Source organism: Odocoileus virginianus, chromosome 34 (genome assembly GCF_023699985.2).
Source record: "Odocoileus virginianus isolate 20LAN1187 ecotype Illinois chromosome 34, Ovbor_1.2, whole genome shotgun sequence".
Lineage (NCBI taxonomy): Eukaryota > Metazoa > Chordata > Mammalia > Artiodactyla > Cervidae > Odocoileus > Odocoileus virginianus.
Window position 1 is genome coordinate 2720115 of NC_069707.1, and position 24482 is coordinate 2744596.

Here is a 24482-nt window from a genome sequence, read left to right on the forward strand (position 1 = left end):
GTGTCTGCTGGGAGGGGTCATGCTGGGGGACCGCCCTCAGCTCGCTGGTATCCGGGTCACGTCAGCTGCAGGCCAGGCTGCCCCCTCCTCAGGGTCTCCCCACAGGGGCCTGGGGCTGGCGGAGAACAGGGCAGAGGAAACAACTGAGGTGCAACTTGGCGACGGCCCTGCAGGGCGCACCGGCTGCATCCCAGCGCCTGACACGGGGGGGACAGATGTGAAATGTGTGAACAAAGGAGGCCGTCTGTTGCCTCTTCCCTCCTGCTCGCGTCTTCCCTCCTGGCCTCTCCTCCACAAGCAGAATACACGCCTGCCTCCCCGCCTCCAGGCTCGTTGGCCAGGACTGAGGAGCGGAGATCGCGGGGGCCAGTGCTGGCGGGCGGTGGGCTGGGGGTGTTCCTTCTGTAGCTCCTGCCGCCTCTCCCATGGAAGGAGGTCCCAGGCCGTGGTGTTCTGGCTTGTGTCTCAGCCTTCTGGAAGGATCTCCGTTTCCCTGGTAGGGAAGCTCCCGGGGGCGGAGGCGGAGTGGGCGGGGGGGAGCTCCAAACAGCGTGTGATGCCACCATACAGAGCTTTGCCCCATCTCAGCTCCTTCCCTGAAGACTGTGCTGTTAGAAGTGAAATACTCATCGGACTGATTTGCACAGACTTACTTCCATAGATCAACCCATTGTGCATGCTAAGTTGCTTCATCGTGTCCGACTCTTTGCGACCCCCGGACAGTAGCCTGCCAGGCTCTTCTGTCCATGTGATTCTCCAGGCAAGGATACTGGAGTGGGTAGCCATTCCTTTCTCCAGGGGATCTCCCCGGCCCAGGGATCGAACCCAGGCCTCCTACACTGACGGGTGGGTTCTTCACCTTTAGTACCACCTGCAAAGCCCTAGATCAACCCATTAGTTTAGACATTTTCTTTGCTTCTCAAGTTATCTGGGGTGAAGAATCAAGATTTTTTCCTATCTTCAATTTCAATGACATTTTAAAAAGACCTGCAAAGTACATGGCACATTTTCCTATTATCAATGTAACAGATGTAAGGTCCTCTGACCCGCGTTGTAGCCGAGGTGGCACCTGTGGTGAAGAGCCTGCCCACCAGTGCTGGAGACGCTGGAGACGCAGGAGACGCAGGAGACGCAGGAGATACGGGCTCCATTCCCGGGTCAGGAAGATCCCCTGGAGGAGGAAATGGCAACCCACGTCAGTGTTCTTGCCTGGAGAACCCCATGCACAGAGGATCCTGGCAGGCTAGGCTACGGGGTCACAAAGAGTCAGACGTGACCGAGTGACTGAGCACCCACGAAAATTTCTGCTTTCCGTTTTCTAAGCGGTTCTTGATTCCTTCCTACCGGTTTCTGTACTCATGTCCCAACGACCACCTTTGAGCATCGTGGTTCTGAAGGACCTTTGCCTCCTTGTGTGTCTGCGCAGTGCGTCACGTTTAGAACCTTCTAGATGTGACTTTGTTTATGATTCGGGGCCTGAACTCAGCTCCTGAGAAGCTGACGGAGGGAATTTATCCAGATTAGGAAGCTTGCACGGCACACATTTTATTGGACCTTTGCTTTAGACGTCCCTCTGTCTCTACCCTTAAGCCCCAGTCCATTTACTCTTCTCGGCTGTTTTCAGGGAAATGGTTAACTGGACACGTGCCCAGTCCTCCTTCCTGCTGTGTTATATTTCAGGGGGACAAGTGTGGGCTTGTCGGATGCAACCCCAGTCACCCTCCCTTCGCAGGGTTCTCTTCCTTTTCTCTGACTCTGCTCTGGAGAGTGCTTCCTCAGCTTCGGGAAGAGGCTGTAATCTGACTCACTGTTTGCTCCGAAAGCCAGCGTGGACGTGCAGAGGCCGACAGTGTCGCCGTCAGGAACCGTCCTGCCGGCCCGCGAAGCCAGCCCCGCCTCTGAAGGGGTGAGTGCCGCCCGGCTGGTGGACGCAGGTCGGCCTTCCCTGGCTTTCGTCAGCGGGCGTCCTCCCTCCTCTCCTCTCCGCGGTGACAGGCGTCGAGCGTGTGTATCGAGGGCCTTTTGGTTCCAGACACACTGCGTGACACAGATGTGTCAGTGAGACTCTGGGTCGCAAACAGCAGGGACGACTTTGGAATAACTCTGCCAAAAAGAAAGGGAACGGACTGGAGGGATGGTCAGCAGCTCACAGAGCTGATCAAGGGACTAGAGAGCGGCAGAGGGAAAGCGGGCAGGATGGAGGAGACCCGGGGCAAGCCACAGGCGGGACGGTCTCCAGGGCCCGCACGCCCCTGCTCCGTGCGCTGCGGTGTCCCATTGCATCCAGCCCTCAGGATCCAAACACGAGCTCTCCTGTGGGCAGATGCAGGTCCCATGCTTGGCTGACGCTGCCAGGGCCTGGCATTTGAGTAGAAGGTGGTGGGGCGCCCACGAGCAGGTGAGTGTGGACAGTGACCAACTGTGGGTCTTGGCGAGCGTCTCCTCCGGGACTGCACTCTGGCGAGTCAGGGGGCCTCGTGTGTCCTGCAAAGAGAAAGGATGCCCCTCATCCAGGCCAGCGTCTCCACGACGCTGACGGTTTAGGGTGGGCGGGCTGCCTGTGCTTGGGGGATGTCGAGGAGCAACGCTGGCCTCTATTCCCTGAGTGCACGAGCCGCCCCCTCCTCAGGAATGACGACTGGCAGGCAACGGTATCTGCCCCTCCTGACCACAGCCCCCAACCCCATCAAAGGTTTTGTTAAAGTTTTGCAGCCCACGTCAGAGCCCCTGGAGCAGAGACCCTGGGACTTGAGGTCAGAGCCTGCTTTTTAAAGTCTTCCCAGATGGTTTTATGCACGTTAGAGCTTGAGTGCCGTGGAAATGGGTGCTTTGTAAGTGGGGGCAGAGGAGGATGGTTAGATTTCCCTTCTAGAAAGGTCCCTCTGTAGGAGGAGGAGTTTAGAAAGGCCAGGATACAGAGGATGAAACCTGAGATGAAGGCAGAGGTGGATGTGGAGCAGAGACCGGATGTGAACTCTCGGGGGTGGGCCTCACAGGACGCACGGACTGATGGTGGGTGCAGGGACACGTGTCTGAGCACCGCTGGATTCCTGATTTGGAGGACGGTGTGACGGTGCCTGAGATTGGGAAAGTCAGGGTGACTCCCAGGAGAAGAGGAGCTCAGAGTAGGATCCGTGGGGCTCCTGGGGCTGACGGGGCCCCCCGATGGAGGCCAGTGTGGAGTCGGGCTGTGGCGCCGTCAGCAGCCCGGGGGTCACCGCAGAAGGACCAAGATGGCAGAACAGAGCCCTGACAAGCCAGCAGCACGTGGGCAAGGGGAGGGCCCGGGCGAGACGGAGGGGCGTGGCCAGGGAGACAGGAGGAGGAGCAAGGGGAGGGCCCGGGCGAGACGGAGGGGCGTGGCCAGGGAGACGGGAGGAGGAGCAAGGGGAGGGCCTGGGCGAGACGGAGGGGCGTGGCCAGGGAGACGGGAGGAGGAGCAAGGGGAGGGCCTGGGCGAGACGGAGGGGCGTGGCCAGGGAGACGGGAGGAGGAGCAAGGGGAGGCCCCCGGAGAGACGGAGGGGCGTGGCCAGGGAGACGGGAGGAGGAGCAAGGGGAGGACCCGGGAGAGACGGAGGGGCGTGGCCAGGGAGACGGGAGGAGGAGCAAGGGGAGGACCCGGGCGAGACGGAGGGGCGTGGCCAGGGAGACGGGAGGAGGAGCAAGGGGAGGACCCGGGCGAGACGGAGGGGCGTGGCCAGGGAGACGGGAGGAGGAGCAAGGGGAGGACCCGGGTGAGACGGAGGGGCGTGGCCAGGGAGACGGGAGGAGGAGCAAGCGCCCTGCAGCTGAGGGAGACCACAGGAGTGGACCGCTGGCCGGGTGCCAGGACGAGGTGATGGAGAAGGGCCAGGGCTCTCACACTCTGCAGATACGAAGTGGCCTTTGCAGGAGTGATTTCAGTAGAGTCGTGAGAGTAGCAATCAGATCACAGGAGTGATGAGTAAGGGGTAAGATGGTGAAGGGGGTGAATGCCATCTTTAGAGGGAACGAGACGGTTGACAGCATTCTTCGGGGGCTGAGAGGCAAAGGAGGGCTTCTGTTTGTTCTTAAAGCTTTTTGTCATGTCACAGACACACAGTACATAAAGCCATATACTTTGGCTGGTTTTGATGTATGTCTGCACCTGTGAAACCATCACCACGATTAAAACAGTAGATGTGTCCTCAGCCTCAAATCTCTGGTTTCTCCTAGGAAGTCCTCCCCCTAGTCCTCCCCCACCCTCCCCTCATCATCCCAAAGCAACCACTGATGGGCTTTTCATCACGATCGATTAGTTTGCATTTTCCAGAATTCTATCCAAGTGGAATCCAAGCTGTTGGCTGTGACGTATAAGGTTCCTGTAAACACACACGTGCACAGACGTTCCTACACTTTCTTCTGGGTAAATACCTAGGCTTGGAAAGGGATTCAAATGGTAAACGTATGTTTAACTTTTTAAGAATCCAACGTGGTGGCACATTTTACGTCATCACCAGTCAGAGGCTGAGTTCTGCACCCCTGCCCACACTTGGTGTGGCCCCTTATTCAAGTTTAGCTGTTCTCTTGGGCCTTTGGTAGCATCTCATCCTGATTTTGACTTGAGCAACATCTTTGTTTACCAGCCCTGGATCTTCTCTGCTGGGGTGTCTATTCACATCTTTTGCCCATTTAAAAATGTTGTTTCTGGTGATTTTCCTCATTCTAATCTTAAAGGGTCCCTGCACTCACTCTGCGTGTGTGTGCGCGTGCGCGCATGCATGCATGTGTGTTTGCAACCTCTCCAGGCAAGAATACTGGCAATATTCTCCAGGCAATACTCCAGGCAAAATTTTCCAGGCGAGAATACTGGAGTGGATTACCATGCCCTCCCCCAGGGCATGTTCCCGACCCAGGGATCAAACCCCTGTCTCCTGGGTATCCTGCATTGTCAGGCGGGTTCTTTACCATTAGCACCACCTGGGAAGGCCACCTCACTCACTGGAAAGGGATCAAATATTTAATGAGAAGTTATAAAAGGTTTAGAAACGCTAGGCTTATACAGACACGGTTATGAATGTGGTTTTCTTAAAGAGTTTCCTTTGTCTTTGGTGTTTTTGCCCTTGTGAATGTGTCTTTCTCTTCGATGACTGAAAGATCAAAATGCAGATACCACATGGAGAAGAAGCAGGATCCGAATAGAAATCCTGAATCCACTTCTCGAGGAAGCCGCGTTACAGCGCCGGGTCCCCTGGGTGCCTTTGTGGCCTTTCTCTCCTTTCCTCTTGTTTCATCACCAGCGAGGGGTCAGCCCAACCCCAGTCCGCGGTCCAATCACGAGTCGGAGGTTCAGGCTGTCTCCAAGGGAACCGGGACTGTCTTTCTGTTGCTTCCACCGCCCCCTCCGAGTCCTGTAAGCGCATCTCTCATGTAACAGGAAAAAACGCAAGAGGGGAGCTTTGCCTGCTGATGAGAAGAAATCACTCGACCCGGCGGTTCTGCGGCACCAGCGTGAGCCTGGCAGCTTCCCATCGGGCTCCCTCCTCCCCCCGCTGCTGGGGGTGTCAGGGGCCCGCAGTGCACGGAGCCCCCCAGACAGCAGGTTCACAGGCCCAGCAGTGGAGAGTGACAGGACGCCACAACGTGGAGGTGGTGGGCACAGGTTGCCATGACAACACAGGTGAAGGTTGGCACAGGGCCAACCTGATTTCTGTCTGCTTGTGGGTGGAGCATCCTCTTCTGGTTGGAGGGTCGTGGGAGCCTCTCCCAACCCCCCACCCTCACCGTGACCTGCAGAGGAAAGGAGCTTCACACTGGGGTTGTGTGTGTCTGAAACAGAAACGTGATGACACAGTGCTCGCCCTTAGTATGTGACATGCAGTCTTTTCTCGTCTATCACATTTATGATATACAGACTATGTTGCATTATTTTCTCTTCTGTTACATAAAAAATGATGGCTGGATCCACTGAAATGAATGCATGACCCTAGCAGTTGCAGACTTGAGGTTTGGGGAACTGCCAAGATTAATGGATACTTTCAGGTGCATTCCTAAATGTGGTCAGAGGCTCACTTTCTTTCTTTCCTCTTTGAGGCAGAAAGAAGCTGAGGCACAGATTCACAGACTTTCCTCCTGGGGTCCCAGTCAAGGGGCAGGGTCTGGGCAGCCAGGCCAGGGTCCTCCCCGATGTCCACTGCCTCCCCGTGCAGGAGGGAAGGGGTGTCTCCAGTTGCAAAGAAGAAGTTTGCTTTTTAGCCAGTTTTAGCTGGGAAAGGCTGAGGGCAGGAGGAGAACAGGGCGACAGAGGGTGAGATGGTTGGATGGCATCACCGATTCAATGGACATGAATTTGAGCAAGCTCCGCGAGTTGGTGATGGACAGGGAGGTCTGATGGGCTACAGTCCATGGGGTCGCAGAGTCAGACACGACTGAGCGACTGAACAGCAAACAGCCCTGAAATACAGTGGCCTTTACTTGAGGTCTCTAACTGGTATACAAAGGCACTAGAATATCATTTCTCCCTTTTCTTTAAAAAATGATTTTCAGGGATAAAAGTCCATATTCTTGGTATTTCCAAATCTCCCAAAGCAATTCATCTCAAGTTTAGAATATTTTCTGGGAAGGTGTCCTCTGATTTGTAAAGTCCACATACATTGTCAACGCATTTTCCTCTAGAAATGCATTTCAATTTGTCCTTCTTTTTGTTTTGAACATTGAGTTTATTCAATTTAAATTTCTCTTTTTAGAATTTATTCTACATGCTTCTGAGTTGTAGTTATTTGAGTAAATCAGGAGGGCCCCAGAGTCATTAATATAATTACTGAAAAAATAAGACTGTCGCGAAGCACAAAAGGAGGAGAATTCTCACAGGAGTGTGATATTTATTTCAAATCGAACAAAGCTGGTTCTGTGCTTTCCTCTATTTTTTCTAGCGTGCTGTTCTCTTCTTTCCTTCTGTCTTTCCTTGCCTCACTTAATCTCTCCCTCATTTATCCTTGAGGCTGTGTGTGAGTGTCTGTTTTGAAATGTCAGCAATCTTTCTCTTTAGTCACTTACACTCTGGGCCAGTTTAATATCCAAGCCATTCACTTTTCTGTCTGTTCCATCCTCATCCTCGTCACCTTCACAGCGACGAGGTCTAAGCTGCCCAGAGAACTTGGGCTGACTCAGCATAGGCAGGAATTCTGATGAAATATGAGGAGACAGACCGCATCATTTACAAAGCTTCCCTGCAAAGTGAAAACATAACAGTCCCTGGAGACTAGCAAGGGCATGCTGGGTTTGGATGTGACAAATGATGGATAATAATGCCATCCTTCTTCAGGAAAACAAGGCTTCCTGAGCGTGTGCGGAGCAGCTGCAGTGGGTGATGATCTCACTTCTGGGGGAGGCGGGTTGGACAGGGAAAAGAGAGGTGACCAGCTCCCGGGCAACCCACCAGCCTAGCTTCCCAGCTACCGAGCTGCACTGAGCACCATCGGGAAGGTAGCATAGCACCGGCTTAAAACAGAGAAATCCCACCATGAGTCATCGCTTTTAACGCAGAATCTGCAGACCTGCCGTGAAAGTGAAAGTTGCTCAGTCGTGTCTGACTCTGTGACCCCCATGGACTACACAGTCCATGGAATTCTCCAGGCCAGAATACTGGAGTGTGGAGCCTTTCCCTTCTCCAGGGGATCATCATAACCCAGGTCTCCCACATTGTAGGAGGATTCTTTACCAGCTGAGCCACAAGGGAAGCCCAAGAATACTGGAGTGGGCAGCCTTTCCCTTCTCCAGGGGATCACCCCAACAAAGGAGTTGAACCGGGGTCTCCTGCATTGCAGGTGGATTCTTTGCCAACAGAGCCATCCCGTGGTGTAATGGTGAGCACTCTGGACCCTGAATCCAGCCTTGAAAGGCCAGCTCATAATAGTCCTTCAGAAGCAGAGACCGAGGTACCCAAGTTCAGATTGCTTGGTGCAAGAGCCTAGGAGCCGTTCGGAGCCCCTCTCCACACGGGACTCAAAGTCCCCCCGCCCTGTCCTCCTCCACAAACAGCTGCCACCTCCCTCCCCTAGTTTCAAGAGCAGGTTGTGGGACAGAAACTGGACCTGCACTCTGGGGTGACAGACACCCTGACCTTCACGGCTCGAAGTGAGCTTGGCTGCACGGTCCCCTCGGGGGGAGCACTGTGTCCCCATAATGTCCCCATGCCAGAACTGGCTTTGCAAATGTTTTGGAAACTGGAATACTGGCATTTAAGGTTGTATAAACTCTCTTTCAAAGGCATAGTTCAACCTGTCAAACTCTCGTCAGACAGGAAACTGGATCTTGGAGCTCTGGACTTGTGCTACCATGGAAACCTCCAAAAATTTCAAGCTGGTGGCATCTCATTGTCTCAGAATCAGTATCTGATGCTGAAGAGAAGAAAAGCAGTGTAAGAGCTGAAATACCTGTGGGCTGCGACTTTCAAGAGTCACCAACGTGTGTGTGCATGTTATATAATCACTGTTGTTAAAGAAAACCATATTATTCCAGGAAATTAGCTCCAGCTCCTTAAAACTTACAAATTATGCACTCACATTTTTTCAAAATAGTTAATTACAGAAGAAAAGTATTTAATACTCTGTCATACAGGAATCGGCATAGTACATTACAGTGCTTTTAATAGCCAAGCCTTCAGCAGAGAATGTTTTCTGTTGTGAAATACAGTTGGGACGAAAACCTGAACGTTAGTTGGTAGGGGACGAAGCAGAAATGTTGAATAGTTAAAGCCTGGTTTGCTAGCAGTGAAGTGAAGTTGCTGAAATCCGAGGGACCTGGACCCTGAGGACCGTGTGAGAGTCGCCAGCTGGGGGCGTCGGTCTGCTGTCTGCGTTGGTCCTTGCTGTATATATAGTCTGCGCTGCGGTGACATCCGTGGGTCAGGATGGGAGCCTTGCCTGCAGGGAAGGGATGTGCTGGGACCTGGTGGAAACACACCTCCAGCACTGTGGACGGGGGACATGCTCTTCCCTGGACATGAAGTTGACCGGGGCCAGGGGGCAGGTCAGGAGCTGGGGTGGGGTGGAGGGTGTGGATGGCGATAAAGGGTTAAAGAGGAGGGTGAGGCCGAAGCCAGGGGCCAACCGCTTCTTTTCTCAGGCTTCTGCAGGGCATTGGGTTGTCATCATGGGATGAAAGCAAACCAGGGAAGGGTCTGACCATATGGTGGCCAGGGCACATGTGCGTGTGCACACGCGTGCGCACACACACACACACACACACACCCCATCATCATCATCAAGGACGGAAACTCGGCAGCATAAGCCAGGCTGTGAGGTCCAGAAGGAGACTCTCCTCCGGCATGAGACAGCGGGTCAGGTTGCTCAGAACTGCCCGAGAGCTGCACTGGGGCCGGAGCTGGTCCCCTCTGGGCTGGGCCCTTGTGGACTTTTGAAGTGTGGTGTTGGAGAAGACTCCTGAGAGTCCCTTGGACTGCAAGGAGCTCCAACCAGTCCATCCTAAAGGAGATCGTCCTGGGTGTTCATTGCAAGGACTGATGCTGAAGCTCTAATACTTTGGCCACCTGATGCGAAGAACTGACTCATTGGAAAAGACCCTGACGCTGGGAAAGATTAAGGGCAGGAGAAGGGGATGACAGAGGATGAGACGGTTGGATGGCGTCACCGACTTGATGGACAAAAGTTTGGGTAAACTCCGGGAGTTGGTGATGGACAGGGAGGCCTGGCGTGCTGCGGTCCATGGGGTTGCAAAGAGTCGGACACGACTGAGTGACTGAATGGAACTGAACTTGGTGACCTTTCAGGAAATCCTTGGGTTGGTCAGCCTCACACCGTGAGAGTATCTGCAGCATAGAAGGGAGCCAAGGCCACAAGGCCGCACACAGCTGGACGAGGCTGCTGGGGGGGCGGGTGTGAAACAAGGGACGCGCAGCTCCTCTGTCACCGCCTGAAGCGGCTGGAAGACGTGTTTCCGAAAGGTGCTGGCCGCCGAGCGTGGAGGCCGCAGCCCAGCCGCGAGCCCGGGCCGCTCCGGCACCTCCAGCACCCGACTCCCTGGACGGTCACTCTCGTGTGGAGGGTGTTCTGCCAATTTGCACAGTTGTGCCAACGCACCAGGGAGGCGCCCAGAGCTTGATGGCAAGCACGGCTCGGGGGCTGTTAGCCGGGCCGGCAGGTACCGGGCGTTCCTGGCGAGGCTGGGCCGCGGGCCGGGACCGGTCCCGAATGCTGGAGCTGGGGGGCTTTCCCGCCGCGGCCGCCACGGCTGTCTGGGCTCCAAGGGGACAGAGGGGCCACACTGATGGGACTGCACTTTCCTTCATTTGTGACCTTAGTATTATTATCAGTTTTTTTCCTCAGAATTTAACAGTTTGAGTTTCTCCTTTCTTCAGCTAAGTGCATTCATAGCACCAACTCTCAGGTCAAAAGTTGACACAGAAGATTCTATGCTTTTAAAAATAGTTTTTCCCCCAGTGAAATAGGTAACATACCTGAATGTCAGATATGGGTAACGCAGTAGTTTGCTGTAACAAAGCGGCACAAAGTGGGTGTCTTAAACACCAGACTTCTGGAGGTCAGAGATCTGTGCTTAAGGCTTGGGTAGGGCTGGTTCCTGCCTTGGCCCTGCCCCGGCCGGCAGCGATGGACGTGATTCTCGGGCTCCTGGGCTGTAGGTACGTCTCCCCGAGTCTGCCTTCACCTTCACAGTGTTGTGTGTGTGCGTCTGTGGCTGAGGTTCTGCTGTTTATACAGACACTAATCGTGTGTGATCTGGGGCCCTCCCTGCTCCAGTGCGACCTTCTCTCAACTATTTATGTCTCCAACCACCCTCTTTCCAAGTGAAGTGACGTTCTGGGCGCTGGGGCTTAAGACATCAACCCAGACATTTTTAGTGAAGGTGATTCAACCCACCAGAGTTGCAGTCAAATTATAGTTGCCATTTTCCCTTCTTAAACTTGAGCCTGCTTTTTGCATAGTGTTTACCCAGATTTTCAAAGGCTGATTCTGTTAGCAGCAGCGGGCTCTGCGAAAGTTGTGAAGATAAAGAAGTAAATTTCACAACACCGTGCTCATGCGGCCTTTAGTTCTCTTTTGACCAGATCACCATATTCTGATGCAACACCAGGAAGCAACGTTTGGGGTCAGCGTGGTGGTGGTTTCTTTCTGTCAGCCTCCATGAGCTCATTTGGAGCACTGGTGCTTGTGAAATAGAGGGTCTGAGTCTATCTGTGCTTTAATCACGTGTGATACTTCCTGAGAGAAGTGGGAGTCGCTCAGTCGTGTCTGCCGCTTTGTGACCCCACCGACGGTAGCCCGCCAGGCTCCTGTGCCCACGGGATTCTCCAGGCAAGGGTACTGGAGTGGGGTGCCATGCCCTGCTCCAGGGGATCTCCCGACTCAGGGCTGGAACCTGGGTCTCCTGACACTTCCCATCCATTCCTGTCTCAAGATTTTCTTCCTCAGGCCCTCTCACTTCTATTACCATGGCAAAGCCCAAGACTTTTTAGGAAGATGTTTATTGAGACCTCGTATACTTTAAATAATAGCTTTAAAAGCATAGAGATGAGTTGGACATGAAAAGGTTTCAACTATTTTATTTCACGGTCGAGTTTAAACACATCCGTTTGAGATGCTCAGCGTCCCCGGTTACTTCATCGGGAACCTGCTGCTTCTCGCCTCTGACGGGGTTAGGACTTTCACGAGAGCGACCGGGCTTTGCATCAGCTTCAGGGTTCTTCTCCCCTCTGAGCCACGTAACACACACTTAGCTCCAGGACACGTACGGTGCCTCCTGTGGGCCAGGCCGCAGCCTCAGGGGAGAGACGCAAGAGGTGAGCAAAACAGGAACCCTGGGCCTCGCATGCCTCAATTCTGCTGGAGGGAGACAGCCCGGAGCCAGAAAAGCCAGCCATTGTCACCGTTTAGTCGCTCTGTCGTGTCCGACTCTTTGTGACCCCAAGTACTACCCAGCCAGGCTCCTCTGTCCACGGGATTTCCCAGGTAAGAACACTGCGGTAGACTGCCGTTTCCTTGTCCAGGGGATCTTCCCGACCCAGGGATCGAAACGGTGTCTCCTATCCTGAATTGCAGGTGGACTCTTTACTACTGAACCACCAGGGCAATCACTTGTTAATATAAACCAGGTAAAATCATGCACAAGTAAATTACATACATAAAAAGTTTGCCATGATGTGATGAGCAGAGTGGAGGAAAATGAATCAGGGGCGCGGATGAGCAGCAGGGGTAAGGGATGCCCAGCAAGACGTGCGCTGGGAGGCCGGCGGGGAGGCCCATGGTGCAGACGTGGGCGCAGACCTGCCTGGATGGAGCTCCCAGGGCAGGGGGTGCCAGGCTCCCGGGCCTGGGCGTGAGCTGCGGCCCTGAGGCTCAGGTCACGCGGACGGAGGAACTTCCATGGCAACAAGCCTCAGGGAGAGAAGAGGTGTCGGAGCCACGTTCTTGAAGGGCAACCAGGGGGAAGCCTCGGGGCCTGTTCGGTGAGAGCAGGCTCTCAAAGCCCCTCTGGAGCGACCAGCCCAGAAGCTCCCCGGGTTTGTAAAGCACCTGCCGTTTGCAGCCTTGTGTAGACAGTGTGGGCAAGGGAACAGCAAAGTCACTCTGACCAGGAGAGGGTCTTGTCCCATGGGAGGAGGACACACACATGTGTGCACAGTCCCCCTCACGCACACGTGCACACACACCACATGCACACACACACACACACACATCACATGCACACATATACACATATCACACGCACACATGCACACACACCACATGCACACACGCACACACACACATCACATGCACATGTGCACACGCGCACACACACCACAGCACACACGCACACACATACACACATCACACACACACGTGCACACACACCACACGACACACGCGCACACACACAAGTGCACATGTGTACACCCATTACATGCACACATCACACACGCGCACATGTGCACACACATCACATGCACACACGCACACACATACACACATCACACACACGTGCACACACCACACGCACACGCGCACACGCACACATCACACGCACACATGCACACGCACACACACACCACGCACACACACACATCACACACACGTGCACACGCACACACACACACAGCACACACACACGTGCGCATGTGTACACCCATCACACGCACACATGTGCACGAGGCACATGTACACACACACTTAGACGAGGCCAACATTGCCAACCTGGATGAGCTACAGAACCATGATGTGAGATCTGATAATGGGTCGCACAACCGGTGATTACATTTCTCATGTTTGTGAAAAGTACACATATTGGAAGGTGAGGCACAGAGAAAGAAACCACGTTACGTTTTCCATTCTTTACGTAAAAGAACATCCCAACCCCAATAAGCTGTTGCTCCACAGTCACTCGAGTGGTTGTAATGAAAAAAGACAGACCGTAATGAGGATGTGGAGAAACCCAAGCCCGGAACGTTACGGTTGACAATGGAAAATGGTGCAGCCACTTTGGAAAGTAGTTTACGGTTTCTTAAAAAGTTCAACCTCGAATCACCACATGACCCAGAAATTCCACTTCTATGCATATATCTTAGATAATAGAAAATTTATATTCACACAAAAACTTGTACATGATTTTCGTAACAGCATTATTCTTAAGAGTTAAGCAGTGAGAACAACTCTAGTGTCCATCGAGTGACAAATGGACATCAAAATGTGGTCTATCCATACTGTGGAATACCAGTTAGCCATAAAAGGTAATTACGTTCTTATACATCTGGGGCAGCACAGATGAAACTTGAAAATATTACACTTAGTGAAAGGAACCAGACGTAAAAGACTACATGTTGCATGGTACTGTTTGCTTGAAATGAATCTATTTGTGTGAAATATCCAGACTAGAGGTCTGCTGGGTCCGAATCAGTCCGCTGGGGCTGCCCTAACAGAAGACCACAGACGGAGGCGGGCACTGAGATGTTCATTCCCACACAGCTCTGGAGGCTGGCTCCGCAAGGTCAGGGTGCTGGCAGGCGTGGTTCCTCCTGAGGCCTCTCTCCTGGGCTTGCAGACAGGCGCCCCCGTGTGTCCTCACGGGACTTTCTCTGTGTACCTGCACCCCTGGGTCTCTCTGAATCTCCTCTTCTTATGCAGGCAGCCATCAGGTTGGACCGTCTCACTTTAATGATGACCTCATAAAGCCTCCATCTCCCCATACAGTCACACTCTGAGGGGTGAGGTCAGGACTCCAACACCAGGCACCTCTGTCCCCGGGATTCTCCAGGCGAGAACACTGGAGTGGGTTGCTGTGCCCTCCCCCAGAGGATCTTCCTGACCCAGGGATCGAACCTCCATCTCTTACATCTCCTGCATTGGCAAGCAGGTTCCTTGCCTCCAGAGCCTCTTGGGAAGCTAATGGGCAGGGTCTTCCTTTGGGGCAATGAAAACGGTCTGACGCTGATTCTGGTGACGGGCGCACAGCCTTGCCAGTACATTGAGACACTGAAGTGAATTCTTTAAAGGGGTGAGTTTCATGACCTGTGAATTATATGCCTCAGTTAAAAAACAATCTTCTGCTAACCTCCGAAAGAGGCTAATGCAAGTGCCCAGTGGAAGAAAGACATGAGAAATGAGGACAACACGTGAAGGAAGTGTTTCCTGCAGCTTGCAGGACCCTGCGGGCTGGTTTCCCGGTGCCTTTGAGCAGCCACCTGCTAAAGACTCCACGCTGTTGCCAGGCTCCGAAATCCAGGAAGGAGAAAAAGCCGAGATGTAAAACAAAGGCTCGTGGTGGCTGAATTCCCTGGGCTGAGCCCTGGTGACGCACGGCTTCTGCGGGCGGAGCAGGTCTGGAGCCGGCGCGGCTGTGCTGCGAAGACAATCCCTCTGCAGTGTCCCCCCGCCTGGTCCTCCGCGCGTCTGGCGTCCACAGCTGCCTTGTGCAAAAGCCATCATCCGTGTCCCACACCCCCGCCCCCCGGGAGCCTGGGCGGGGCCTTTGTGGAGCCCCTTTCTGCTTGCTGGAGCCCCGAGCCTTGGGGACGCGGGGCCGCCCACGGCAGCTGACGGCTGTCTCTGCCATCTGCCTGCTCATCCTTCCGGCTGTGCGTTTGTACAAACCGAATACCACAGCCTTCTTGCAGCATCGTAGGGAACCACGTCTTGTGAAGTGTAGGAAAAAACACAGGGTGAAAGCTGCCTTAGAATAAAAGTGATCTTCATCCACAGTTTGATAAGATTCTTCTCACGTGTGCCTTAATAGCTCACGAATCTTGAAAGATCATGAGAAACGGCTAATGGAAAGAGCCTCAGCAACAGACATTTTCATCTCGCTGAAGACAAAGGAAACAGCACGTCCTGCTGGAGGAGGCAGTACCCATTTACATCACAAGCTGAATCTGTGGCCTTTACTCTCTCTCTACGTACGCCCTCAGTTCCCATGCGATAACATGGCCCGGCCACTCTTAGTGGCAGAAAATATCCCTGTTGTGTGGATGCTAAAAACCTATATTCTAGCAAAAGTAAAACTTTTAAGAGTGTGAATTTGCAATTTCTAACAAGCCTTTCAGTAAAAGGTCACTTTACCTGAGAGCGTGTGAAAAATTCACACAGCTCGTGGTCATCCACAGTCACAAAAGAGAAAACATGAATTGAAATCAGCCAATAATGTGGAAAATCCAAGGACCTCGCATATTCTGAATTCTTTCCCTGCCGAGTCAAGACTGGCTCCAGGTAGGGGTGGCGGCTCCTTGGTCCCTGACGCCCTCTGCAGGAGGAAAGGGGAAGTGACAAGGATCGGCAGGACGTCTGGATGGCACGCGTGAGCAGGTGTGCGGACAGAACCAGCTGGGAGCGCACCTGCGGCCCGGGTAGCATCTGCGCGCCTGATTTAAGGCTTGAGGAATTTCAGGTTGAGAGGCCTTCAACCAGAGAAGACACACAACATTCTTTCATAGGAAGACTTACAGACACAAAGAGGCCAGTTCTCCCTGATTTTCAAAATAGTTGTTTGGTTGCTAAGTCATGCCCGTCTCTGCGATCACATGGCCTGCAGCACGCCAGGCTCCTCGGTCCTCCACTATCTCCCCGAGCTTGCTCAAATTGATGTCCATTGAATCAGCAATGCCATCCAACCATCTCATCCTCTGTCGTTCCCTTCTCCTTCCACCTTCAATCTTTCCCAGCATCAGGGTCTTTTCCAATGAGTCAGTTCTTCACATCAGGTGGCCAAAGTGTTGGAGCTTAAGCTTCAGCATCAGTCCTTCCAATGAATATTCAGGGTTTATTTCCTGTAGGATGGACTGCTTTGATCTCCTTGCAGTCCAAGGGACTCTTAAAGAGTCTTGTCCAGCAGTGCGATTCAAAGGCATCGATTCTTTAGCATTCAGCCTTCTTTATGGTCCAGCTCTCACATCCATACATGACTATTGGAAAAACCATAGCTCTGACTATATGGACCTTTGTCAGCAAAGAGATGTCTCTGCTTTTTAATACGCTGTCTAGGTTTGTCATAACTTTCCTTCCAAGGCACAAGTGTCTTTTAATTTCATGGCTGCAGTCACCATCTGCAGTGATGTTGGAGCCCAGGAAAATAAAATTTTTCACTGCTTCCACTTTTTCCCTGTCTATTTGCAAGGAGAAGATTGGACTGGATGCTATGATCTTAGTTTTTTGAATGTCAGGTTTTAAGCCAGCTTTTTCGCGCTCCTCTTTCACTTTCATCAAGAGGCTCTTGAGTTCCTCTTCACTTTCTGCCGTAAGTGTGGTGTCATCTGCAAATTTTAGGTTGCTATTTCTCCCAGAATCTTGGTTCTGGCTGTGATTCACCAGTCCAGCATTTCTCATGATGTACTCTATGTATAACTTAAATAAGCAGGGTGACAATATACAGCCTTGACATACTCCTTTCCCAATTTGGAACCAGTCTTTTGTTCCATGTCCAGTTCTAATTCTCGCTTCCTGACCTGCATACAGATTTCTCAAAAGGCAGGTGGTCTGGTATTCCTAGCTCTTTAAGAATTTTCCACAGTTTGTTGTGATTCACATAGCCAAAGACTTTGCGTAGTCAACGAAGCAGTTCAGTTCAGTTCAATCGCTCAGTTGTGTCCCACTCTGTGACCATATTGAGTGAAACAGAAGTAGATGCTTTTCTGGAACTCTCTTGCTTTTTCTACGAGCCAACAAATGTTGGCAATTTGATCTGTTTCTTCTACCTTTTCTAAATCCAGCTTGAACCTCTGGAAGTTCATGGTTCATGTACTGTTGAAGCCTAGCTTGAAGGATTTCGAGCATTACTTTGATAAGCATATGAAATGAGTGCAACTGTACAATAGTTTGAACATTTTTGGCTTTCTTTGGGGTTGGAATAAAATCTGACCTTCTCCAGTCCTATGGCCACTGCTGTGTTTTCCAAATTTGCTGGCATATTGAATGCAGCACTTTAACAGCATCATCTTTTAGGATTTGAAATAGCTCAACTGGAATTCCATCACCTCCACAAGCTTTGTTTGTAGTGATGCTTCTTAAGGCTCACTTGACTTCTCATTTCAGGATGTCTGACTCTAGGTGAGTGATCACACCATCGTAGTTTCTGGGTCATGAAGATCTTTTTTGTATAGTTCTTCTATATATTCTTGCCATCTCTTCTGAATATCTTCTGCTTCTGTTAGGTCCATACTATTTCTGTCCTTTATCGAGCCCGTCTTTGCATGAAATGTTCCCTTGGTATCTCTAATTTTCTTGACGAGATCTCTAGTCTTTCCCAATCTATTGTTCCAAAATAAAAGCTATCAATTTTCCCCCTGGAGGTAGATAAATTGATTACAAAGTTTATATGAAAAATAAATAAGTAAGAATCAATAAGAAAATCTTGACAAAGAAAAATTTAGGTTGGGGGAAGGGGCTAGCCCTTCTAGGCATGAAAACATGTGATAAAGTGTCTATAATTACAGCAGGGTAGTATTAGCACATCACTGGAACAGAACAGAAAATCAAGGAGTTAGCCCAAGAGCATGTGGAAATTTAGGGTGATAAATGCATCCTCTTAGACCTTACTGGGAGAAATGATGGGCTTTTTACTGAATGATGTGGAGACACGTGGACTGCCTCTGGGAAAATGTAAACTAGATCCATACCCTGGGCTGTGCCCGGGCTCATCCCAGTGCTTCAGAGGTCTGTGAGTCAAAAGTGAAGCCACCGCTGTCTGAAGAGGTGGTTGGTGGTGGAAGCCACTTTATCCTGGACCTCCATGTGTGAGGTGCTGAGTTCTAGGGCTGTTCCTACCAAGGAACCCATGTGCTGTTCCCAGCACCAAGAGCTGTGGATCTGATCGTCGCACACAGGCATCACCTGCATGGACTCAGCACATTTCCCTTTGCTGGTGCCCAGGCTGTGAGGGTTCACATGGTGGGTCACGGCACTGGGCATCCGGCATCCTAACTCTTCAGAGAGGAGGAGCTTTCACTGAGGTGAACTTTCTCAAATGTGAAAGGATTAAACAGGACATATATGCTGAAAACTACAATTCTAAAAGACACCTGACCCCCGGTGTTCATCACAGCACTATTTACGATAGCCAGAACATGGAAGCAAGTTAGATGTCCGTCGACAGATGAATGGATAAAGAGCTGTGGTACATATATGCAACAGAATATTACTCAACCATAAAAAAGAACAAATTTGAATTAGTTCTAATGAGGTGGATGAATCTGGAGCCTATTATACAGAGTGAAGTAAGTCAGAAAGAGACAGAATATATGAATGCATATACATGGAATTAAAAGATGCTTGCTCCTTGGAAGAAAAGCTATGACCAACCTAGACAGCATATTAAAAAGCAGAGACATCACTTTGCCAACAAAGGTCCATCTAGTCAAAGCTATGGTTTTTCCAGTTGTCATGTATGGATGTGAGAGATGGACTATAAAGAAAGCTGAGCACCGAAGAATTGATGCTTTTGAACTGTGGTGTTGGAGAAGACTCTTGAGAGTCCCTTGGACTGCAAGGAGATCCAACCAGTCCATCCTAAAGGAGATCAGTCCTGGGTGTTCATTGGAAGGACTGAGGTTGAAGCTGAAACTCCAATACTTTGGCCACCTGATGCAAAGAACTGAGTCATTGGAAAAGACCCTGATGCTGGGAAACACTGAAGGTGGAAGGAGAAGGGGACAACAGAAGATGAGATGGTTGGATGGCATCACTGACTTGATGCACATGAGTTTGAGCAATCTCTGGGAGTTGGTGATGGACAAGAAGCCTGGCGAGCTGCAGTCCATGGGGTCGCGGAGAGTCCGACATGACTTAGCGACTGAACTGTAACTGTATGGGATTTAGGAAAATGGTTCGGATGAACCTATTTAGGGAAGGAGTGGAGACACAGATGTAGATAATGCCCTGGGGACACAGCGCGGGAGGGAGAGAGTGGGATAAGTGGAGACAGCAGCGTCCGCATACACACCCGCGCTGTGTCAGATAGGTCGCTGGTGTCCAGCTGCTGTGTATTAATAAGGCAAGGAGCCAAGCCTGGCGCTCTGTGATGACCGAGAGGGAATGGGATGGGGAGAGGGGAGGGAGCATCACGAGCGAGGGGACATACGTGTAGTGATGGCTAAGTCACGTTGCCATATGGAAGGAACCAACACAACACTGGAAAAATTAAAAACCCAAAGAGGCAAAAGCAGCAAGAATTTAAAGCGCAGTTACAGCCAGGCTTCAATAACAGTGATGCTCGAGACAGGCAAAGTCTTGTGTGAGATAGCCCTGCCCTTCCGGCAGGAGCGCTCCAGAGCGCAGTGGACGACAGCCCCCCAACCACCAGGAAACCTGTCTCCACGTTGGAAAGGGAGCGTCTCCTCCGGTCCTGCTGCCTATTTGCCCTGAGTGAGAGCAGTGGGTGATGGGGCCGCCTGTCCACCTCCTGCTTTCCTCCCGTCTGCTCCTGGGTCCCAAATGTGTCCTTTTTCAAGGTTAGGTCGGGGGGATACATATGATTCTCAAAGAGGACCCTAAATTACTCGTAGCAGTAGGTTATGTTTGGTATTATATGCTTCTTTTTTGGACTATTCGATTATAAAATAGTAAGACTGATGTTTATGCCCGCTTATGGGTATCAGCCTATTTCTTTGTACTTAAAGCTTGTCGTGTAGAACTTTTCTGAACAAGAATCATCTATGGTGTAAACTAAAAGGATAAGGATGTATTTGATTTTTAAAAAAAAATCATAAAGTAACCAACTTTACTGATGTGTAATTTGCACACAACAAAAGTCCACCCTTCTCAGATGTGCCCGTGGATGACTGTTGATGAATGTGTGACTCTGTGAGCCTTCACCCCAACAGGATACAGAATACTCTGTCCCCAGTGAGTCCCCGGTGCTGTGGGCCTTGTTTGAATGATCAGTTCCTCATTCTGTATCGGGACGTTTCTTTCAGCACAACCTTGAGCTCCACAAGGACAAGCGCGGACCGAGGGATGCTCTCTGGGTGAAGATGCTCCAAGAGAAAATGACACAGCAGAGGCAGAGGGAGACCCCCGGCCTCGGCTCTCAGCGGGACCTGGAGGGTCAGCAAACAGAGGTATCTGTGGTCTGTCGTCGGGTTTTCAGGACGGATCCGCATGCTGCGGCTATCGTGCTTGGGGAAGCGCCCGTCAGGCTTCAAGTTCTTAGCAGGTGCCTGGTCCGCCTTCACCTCCTCTCGATCACACACAAGGCCCTTGCGTTGGGTCTTATCTGGACTGTTTTCCAGGGGAGAGGTTGGCTGGGAAAGGTCAGAGAGCTGCCCCCAGGCGCAGCCAGGCAGTGGCAGAGCCGGGGTGTCTCCCAGGCCGCTGGCTACTCCTCACTGCCGTCGGCAAGACGCGCTCTCACCAGCTGTCCCCACTCGCGACCCCTGCTGCCCCTGTTGCCTCCTCCCCCACAGTCCAAGCCCAGAGTCCAGTCCCAGAGGTCGGGCCCAGAGACCGGGCCCAGAGTCCAGTCCCAGAGTCCAGGCCCAGAGCCCAGGCCCAGAGTCCAGGCCAAGAGCCCGGGCCCAGAGACCAGGCCCAGAGACCGGGCCCAGAGCCCGGGCCCAGAGTCCAGTCCCAGAGCCTGGGCCCAGAGAACAGGCCCAGAGGCCGGGCCCAGAGTCCAGGCCCAGAGGCCGGGCCCAGAGACCAGGCCCAGAGTCCAGTCCCAGAGTCGGGGCCCACAGTCCAGTCCCAGAGTCCAGGCCCAGAGTCCAGGCCCACAGTCTAGGCCCAGAGTCCGGGCCCAGAGAACAGGCCCAGAATCCGGGCCCAGAGAACAGGCCCAGAGCCTGGGCCCAGAGTCCAGTCCCAGAGTCCGGGCCCAGAGACCAGGCCCAGAGTCCAGTGCCAGAGGCTGGGCCCAGAAACCGGGCCCAGAGACCAGGCCCAGAGTCCGGGCCCAGAGTCCAGGCCCACAGTCTAGGCCCAGAGTCCGGGCCCGTTCTGAGCGGAGCTTGCCCAGGACTGGCTCCTTCCTGTCTCCGTCTCTGAATTTCTCCTCTGCCTGAGTTACTGTCTCAGGCCTCCTCAAAGAGGCTGCGCGAACACCTCAGACTTGTTCATATTCCTTCCCGACACCAGGTTTCTTCCCAGTCGATGGCCCGCCTGACCGCAGGGGGCTGGGCCTTCCCACCATCCCCCCCCCACTGTGCCCGCCCCCCGGGGTTCTCCTCCTTTGCCTGAAGCCCCGGCCACCCTTCACGCGCCAGGTCACTCGGCGTGTCTCCCCGCTGGCTCCGTGGAAGGGAAGCGTTTGTCTATGTGCTCCCCCTTGTTCCCCAGGGTCTCCTAAAAGCCGCGAACAGTGTCTGCCGTGGAGGGGGCCTCTAGGCCATGTCTTTGGAGGAAATGAGCATCTGCACGCAAAGAAAGCGCTTAGTGTTTCTCTGAGGGCCTCCCTGCTGGCTCAGAGGGGAAAGTGTCTGCCTGCAATGTGGGAGACCCAGGTTTGATCCCTGGGTCGGGAAGATCCTCTGGAGAGGGAAATGGCAACCCACTCCAGTATTCTTGCCTGGAGAATCCCATGGATGGAGGAGCCTGGTGGGCTACAGTCCACGGGGTCATAAAGAGTCAGACATGACTGAGTGACACATTGGCTGAGCTTGAACAGCTTCTCTGTATCTACCAGTAAGCAGTCTGCGTAAAGACAAGAGCTTGACCTGGAAATCGTGGGTCTCCTCCACCTCTGGCCCCTGCCCCACCCCCACCTCGTCCCAGAGGCTTCACCCCGTGGAGCTTTCTAGGCGTCCCTCTGGCCCCTGCACGGAGATCCAGCCAGTCCATCCTAAAGGAGATCAGTCCTGGGTGTTCACTGGAAGGACTGATGCTGAAGCTGAAGCTCCAATACTTTGGCCACCTGATGCGAATAGCTGACTCACTGGAAAAGACCCTGATGCTGGGAAAGATTGAGGGCAGGAGGAGAAGGGGACGACACAGGATGAGATGGCTGGATGGCATCACAGACTCAATGGACATGAGTTTGGGTAAACTCCGGGAGTTGGTGATGGGCAGGGAGGCCTGGCGTGCTGCGGTCCATGTGGTCGCAAAGACTCGGACACGACTGAGCGACTGAACTGGATTGAACTGGCCCTGAATGAGCATAAGAATGTCCTAGTCCCACTGCAGAGGAAACTCCAGGTTGCATCCCCCTTTTCACCTGAGAATCAAATGGATGCTGAGAGCGGTGAGTCTCCAAGCGTGGGCCCCAGGGGAAGCACCCTGGGGAAGCAGAGCCCCAGGCGCCCCCAGCCCTTCAGAGTCACAGCCTGGAGGGCGGGGGCGCTGGGGGCCGAAGCTCCAGGCGACTCTGGGGGGCCCTCGCTGCCTGTGAGCAGAGCTGAGTAAACAGTGGCACCTGAGGACTTTGAAGAGGATGCTCACAGCTCCGGAGAGGGCCTTGAAGTGGAGACAGAAAAAGCGCTCTGCTCTCCGCCCAACTGGAGGTCAGACCCGGATCCATTCCCAAGCACCGGGTCCCCCACCTTCCCCAGCACCACTCCCCCACCTCTCCCAACACCAGCACCCCCCCACCGCGACGGGGCACCTTGATGGGATTAAAAAAACACACCCAAGCCCTTTCTGTTGACAATACTTCGTGTCAAATACCACTGTCCTCGCGGGAGGCTCATTTGCATCCTGTTAATATGTGCATAAAATGTTGTCTGGTCTGAGCCCAAATACACAGACTGGGGAATCAAAGGGAGCCTCTTCCCACCTTTTGCCAGCTTCCTCCCGAACAGTTATTTGTTCTAAAACAACTTCCTCAGCGAATTTCCTTTCTAAAGGAAACTCCTCTCCATTTTAAAGGAAAATTACCCCTTATTCCCCGCTCCTTAACCGATTTCTGACAGGGGGCCCTAATGAGGGTGGGAGATTGCAGCTGGCATTTTTCCTGCCCTCCTTTTTAAAGCTGTGGGTGAGGCGCTTGAGAAAATATTCCGAGGAAATTTAGTGACTACAAAGGACTTGCCTTCTGTGTGGAATTTATACGAACACCTAACTAATGCTTTTATTTTGGGGCGGGGCAAACAATTACTGAGGTGCCGTAGACTTTGAACCAGGTCCTATGAGGGAATTATAAAAAGAGCTCTAGTTTATAGACATTAAAGAATAGGTTTCCTGCTCAAAATAGCATGCCATCGCTAAAGTAGATTAAAAATGGTACAGAGAGTAAAACTAGGAAAAAAAACAGTTTAATGAAAAGCTTAAAAATATTCAGTAAAGTTCAGCAAACATTCTTGGTAAAATTTGCATGTTTCCAAGTAGTTAAAATAGGCTTTTTTTTGGGGGGGGGCAGAAACTTTCTGTCTCTGAGACTGATTCATTGAAGATCTTAAAGGCTTTAGTGCACTTATTTAGTTATCTCTTTTTTCTCATAACCAAGGATGTGAAACTCTTGAAGTTCTACAGTGGCAGAGTTAAATGGAGCTTGGAAATCCTCTGGTCCAGGGCTTCACTTTCCCGGTGGGAGAGACCCTGGGGGCCGGGGCAGCCTCCCTCCCCAGGCTCTGTACTCTCAGCCGGCTGTCTGAGCCAGGTGCTTCAGAAGTCCTTCTGTTTTTGCTACTATATTTAACCAATTTTATTCAACTCTTCTGGTTTCCCTTGTAACTCAGCTGGTAAAGAATCTGCCTGCAATGTGGGAGACCTGGGTTTGATCCTTGGATTGGGAAGATCCTCTGGAGAAGGGAACGGCTCCTCACTCCAGTGTTCTGGCCTGGAGAATCCCATGGAGAGTATAGTCCATGGGGTCGCAAAGAGTCAGACACGACTGAGCAACTTTCACTTCCACTTTTCTGGTTAGAAGAGAATGTGATGCACATTTGTTGTACCTGCAGTTCACCAGTTTGAGAGACATGGGGCTGCCCAGCTTGGCATCAGTTGCACGAAGGCTCCGCCCCATGAAAGTGCCTGCATTTACTCATGAAACCGTCCCTTGGACTCTAGAAGTCTGTGTTAGCTGGACTCTGGAGAGTGGATCTGAATGGCAGTATCCCGAGTTCCAGGCTTTTGGTCCTGATTGCTGCTTTGT

The 24482-nt window shown here is 52.3% G+C and overlaps 1 protein-coding gene across 1 annotated transcript in view; it reads left to right on the forward strand.

Moving 5' to 3' along the window:
• Positions 1-309: 309 nt before the first annotated feature.
• The window catches only part of LOC110131169 (uncharacterized), a 91726-nt gene continuing 67553 nt past the window's right edge, over positions 310-24482 (forward strand). Inside the window, exons 1-4 of the mRNA XM_070461746.1 lie at positions 310-496; positions 1733-2398; positions 5118-5640; positions 20374-20517. Of these exons, the coding sequence (XP_070317847.1) occupies positions 5629-5640; positions 20374-20517 (156 nt within the window). The 5' untranslated portion in view covers positions 310-496; positions 1733-2398; positions 5118-5628. The remainder of the gene's footprint in view (positions 497-1732; positions 2399-5117; positions 5641-20373; positions 20518-24482) is intronic.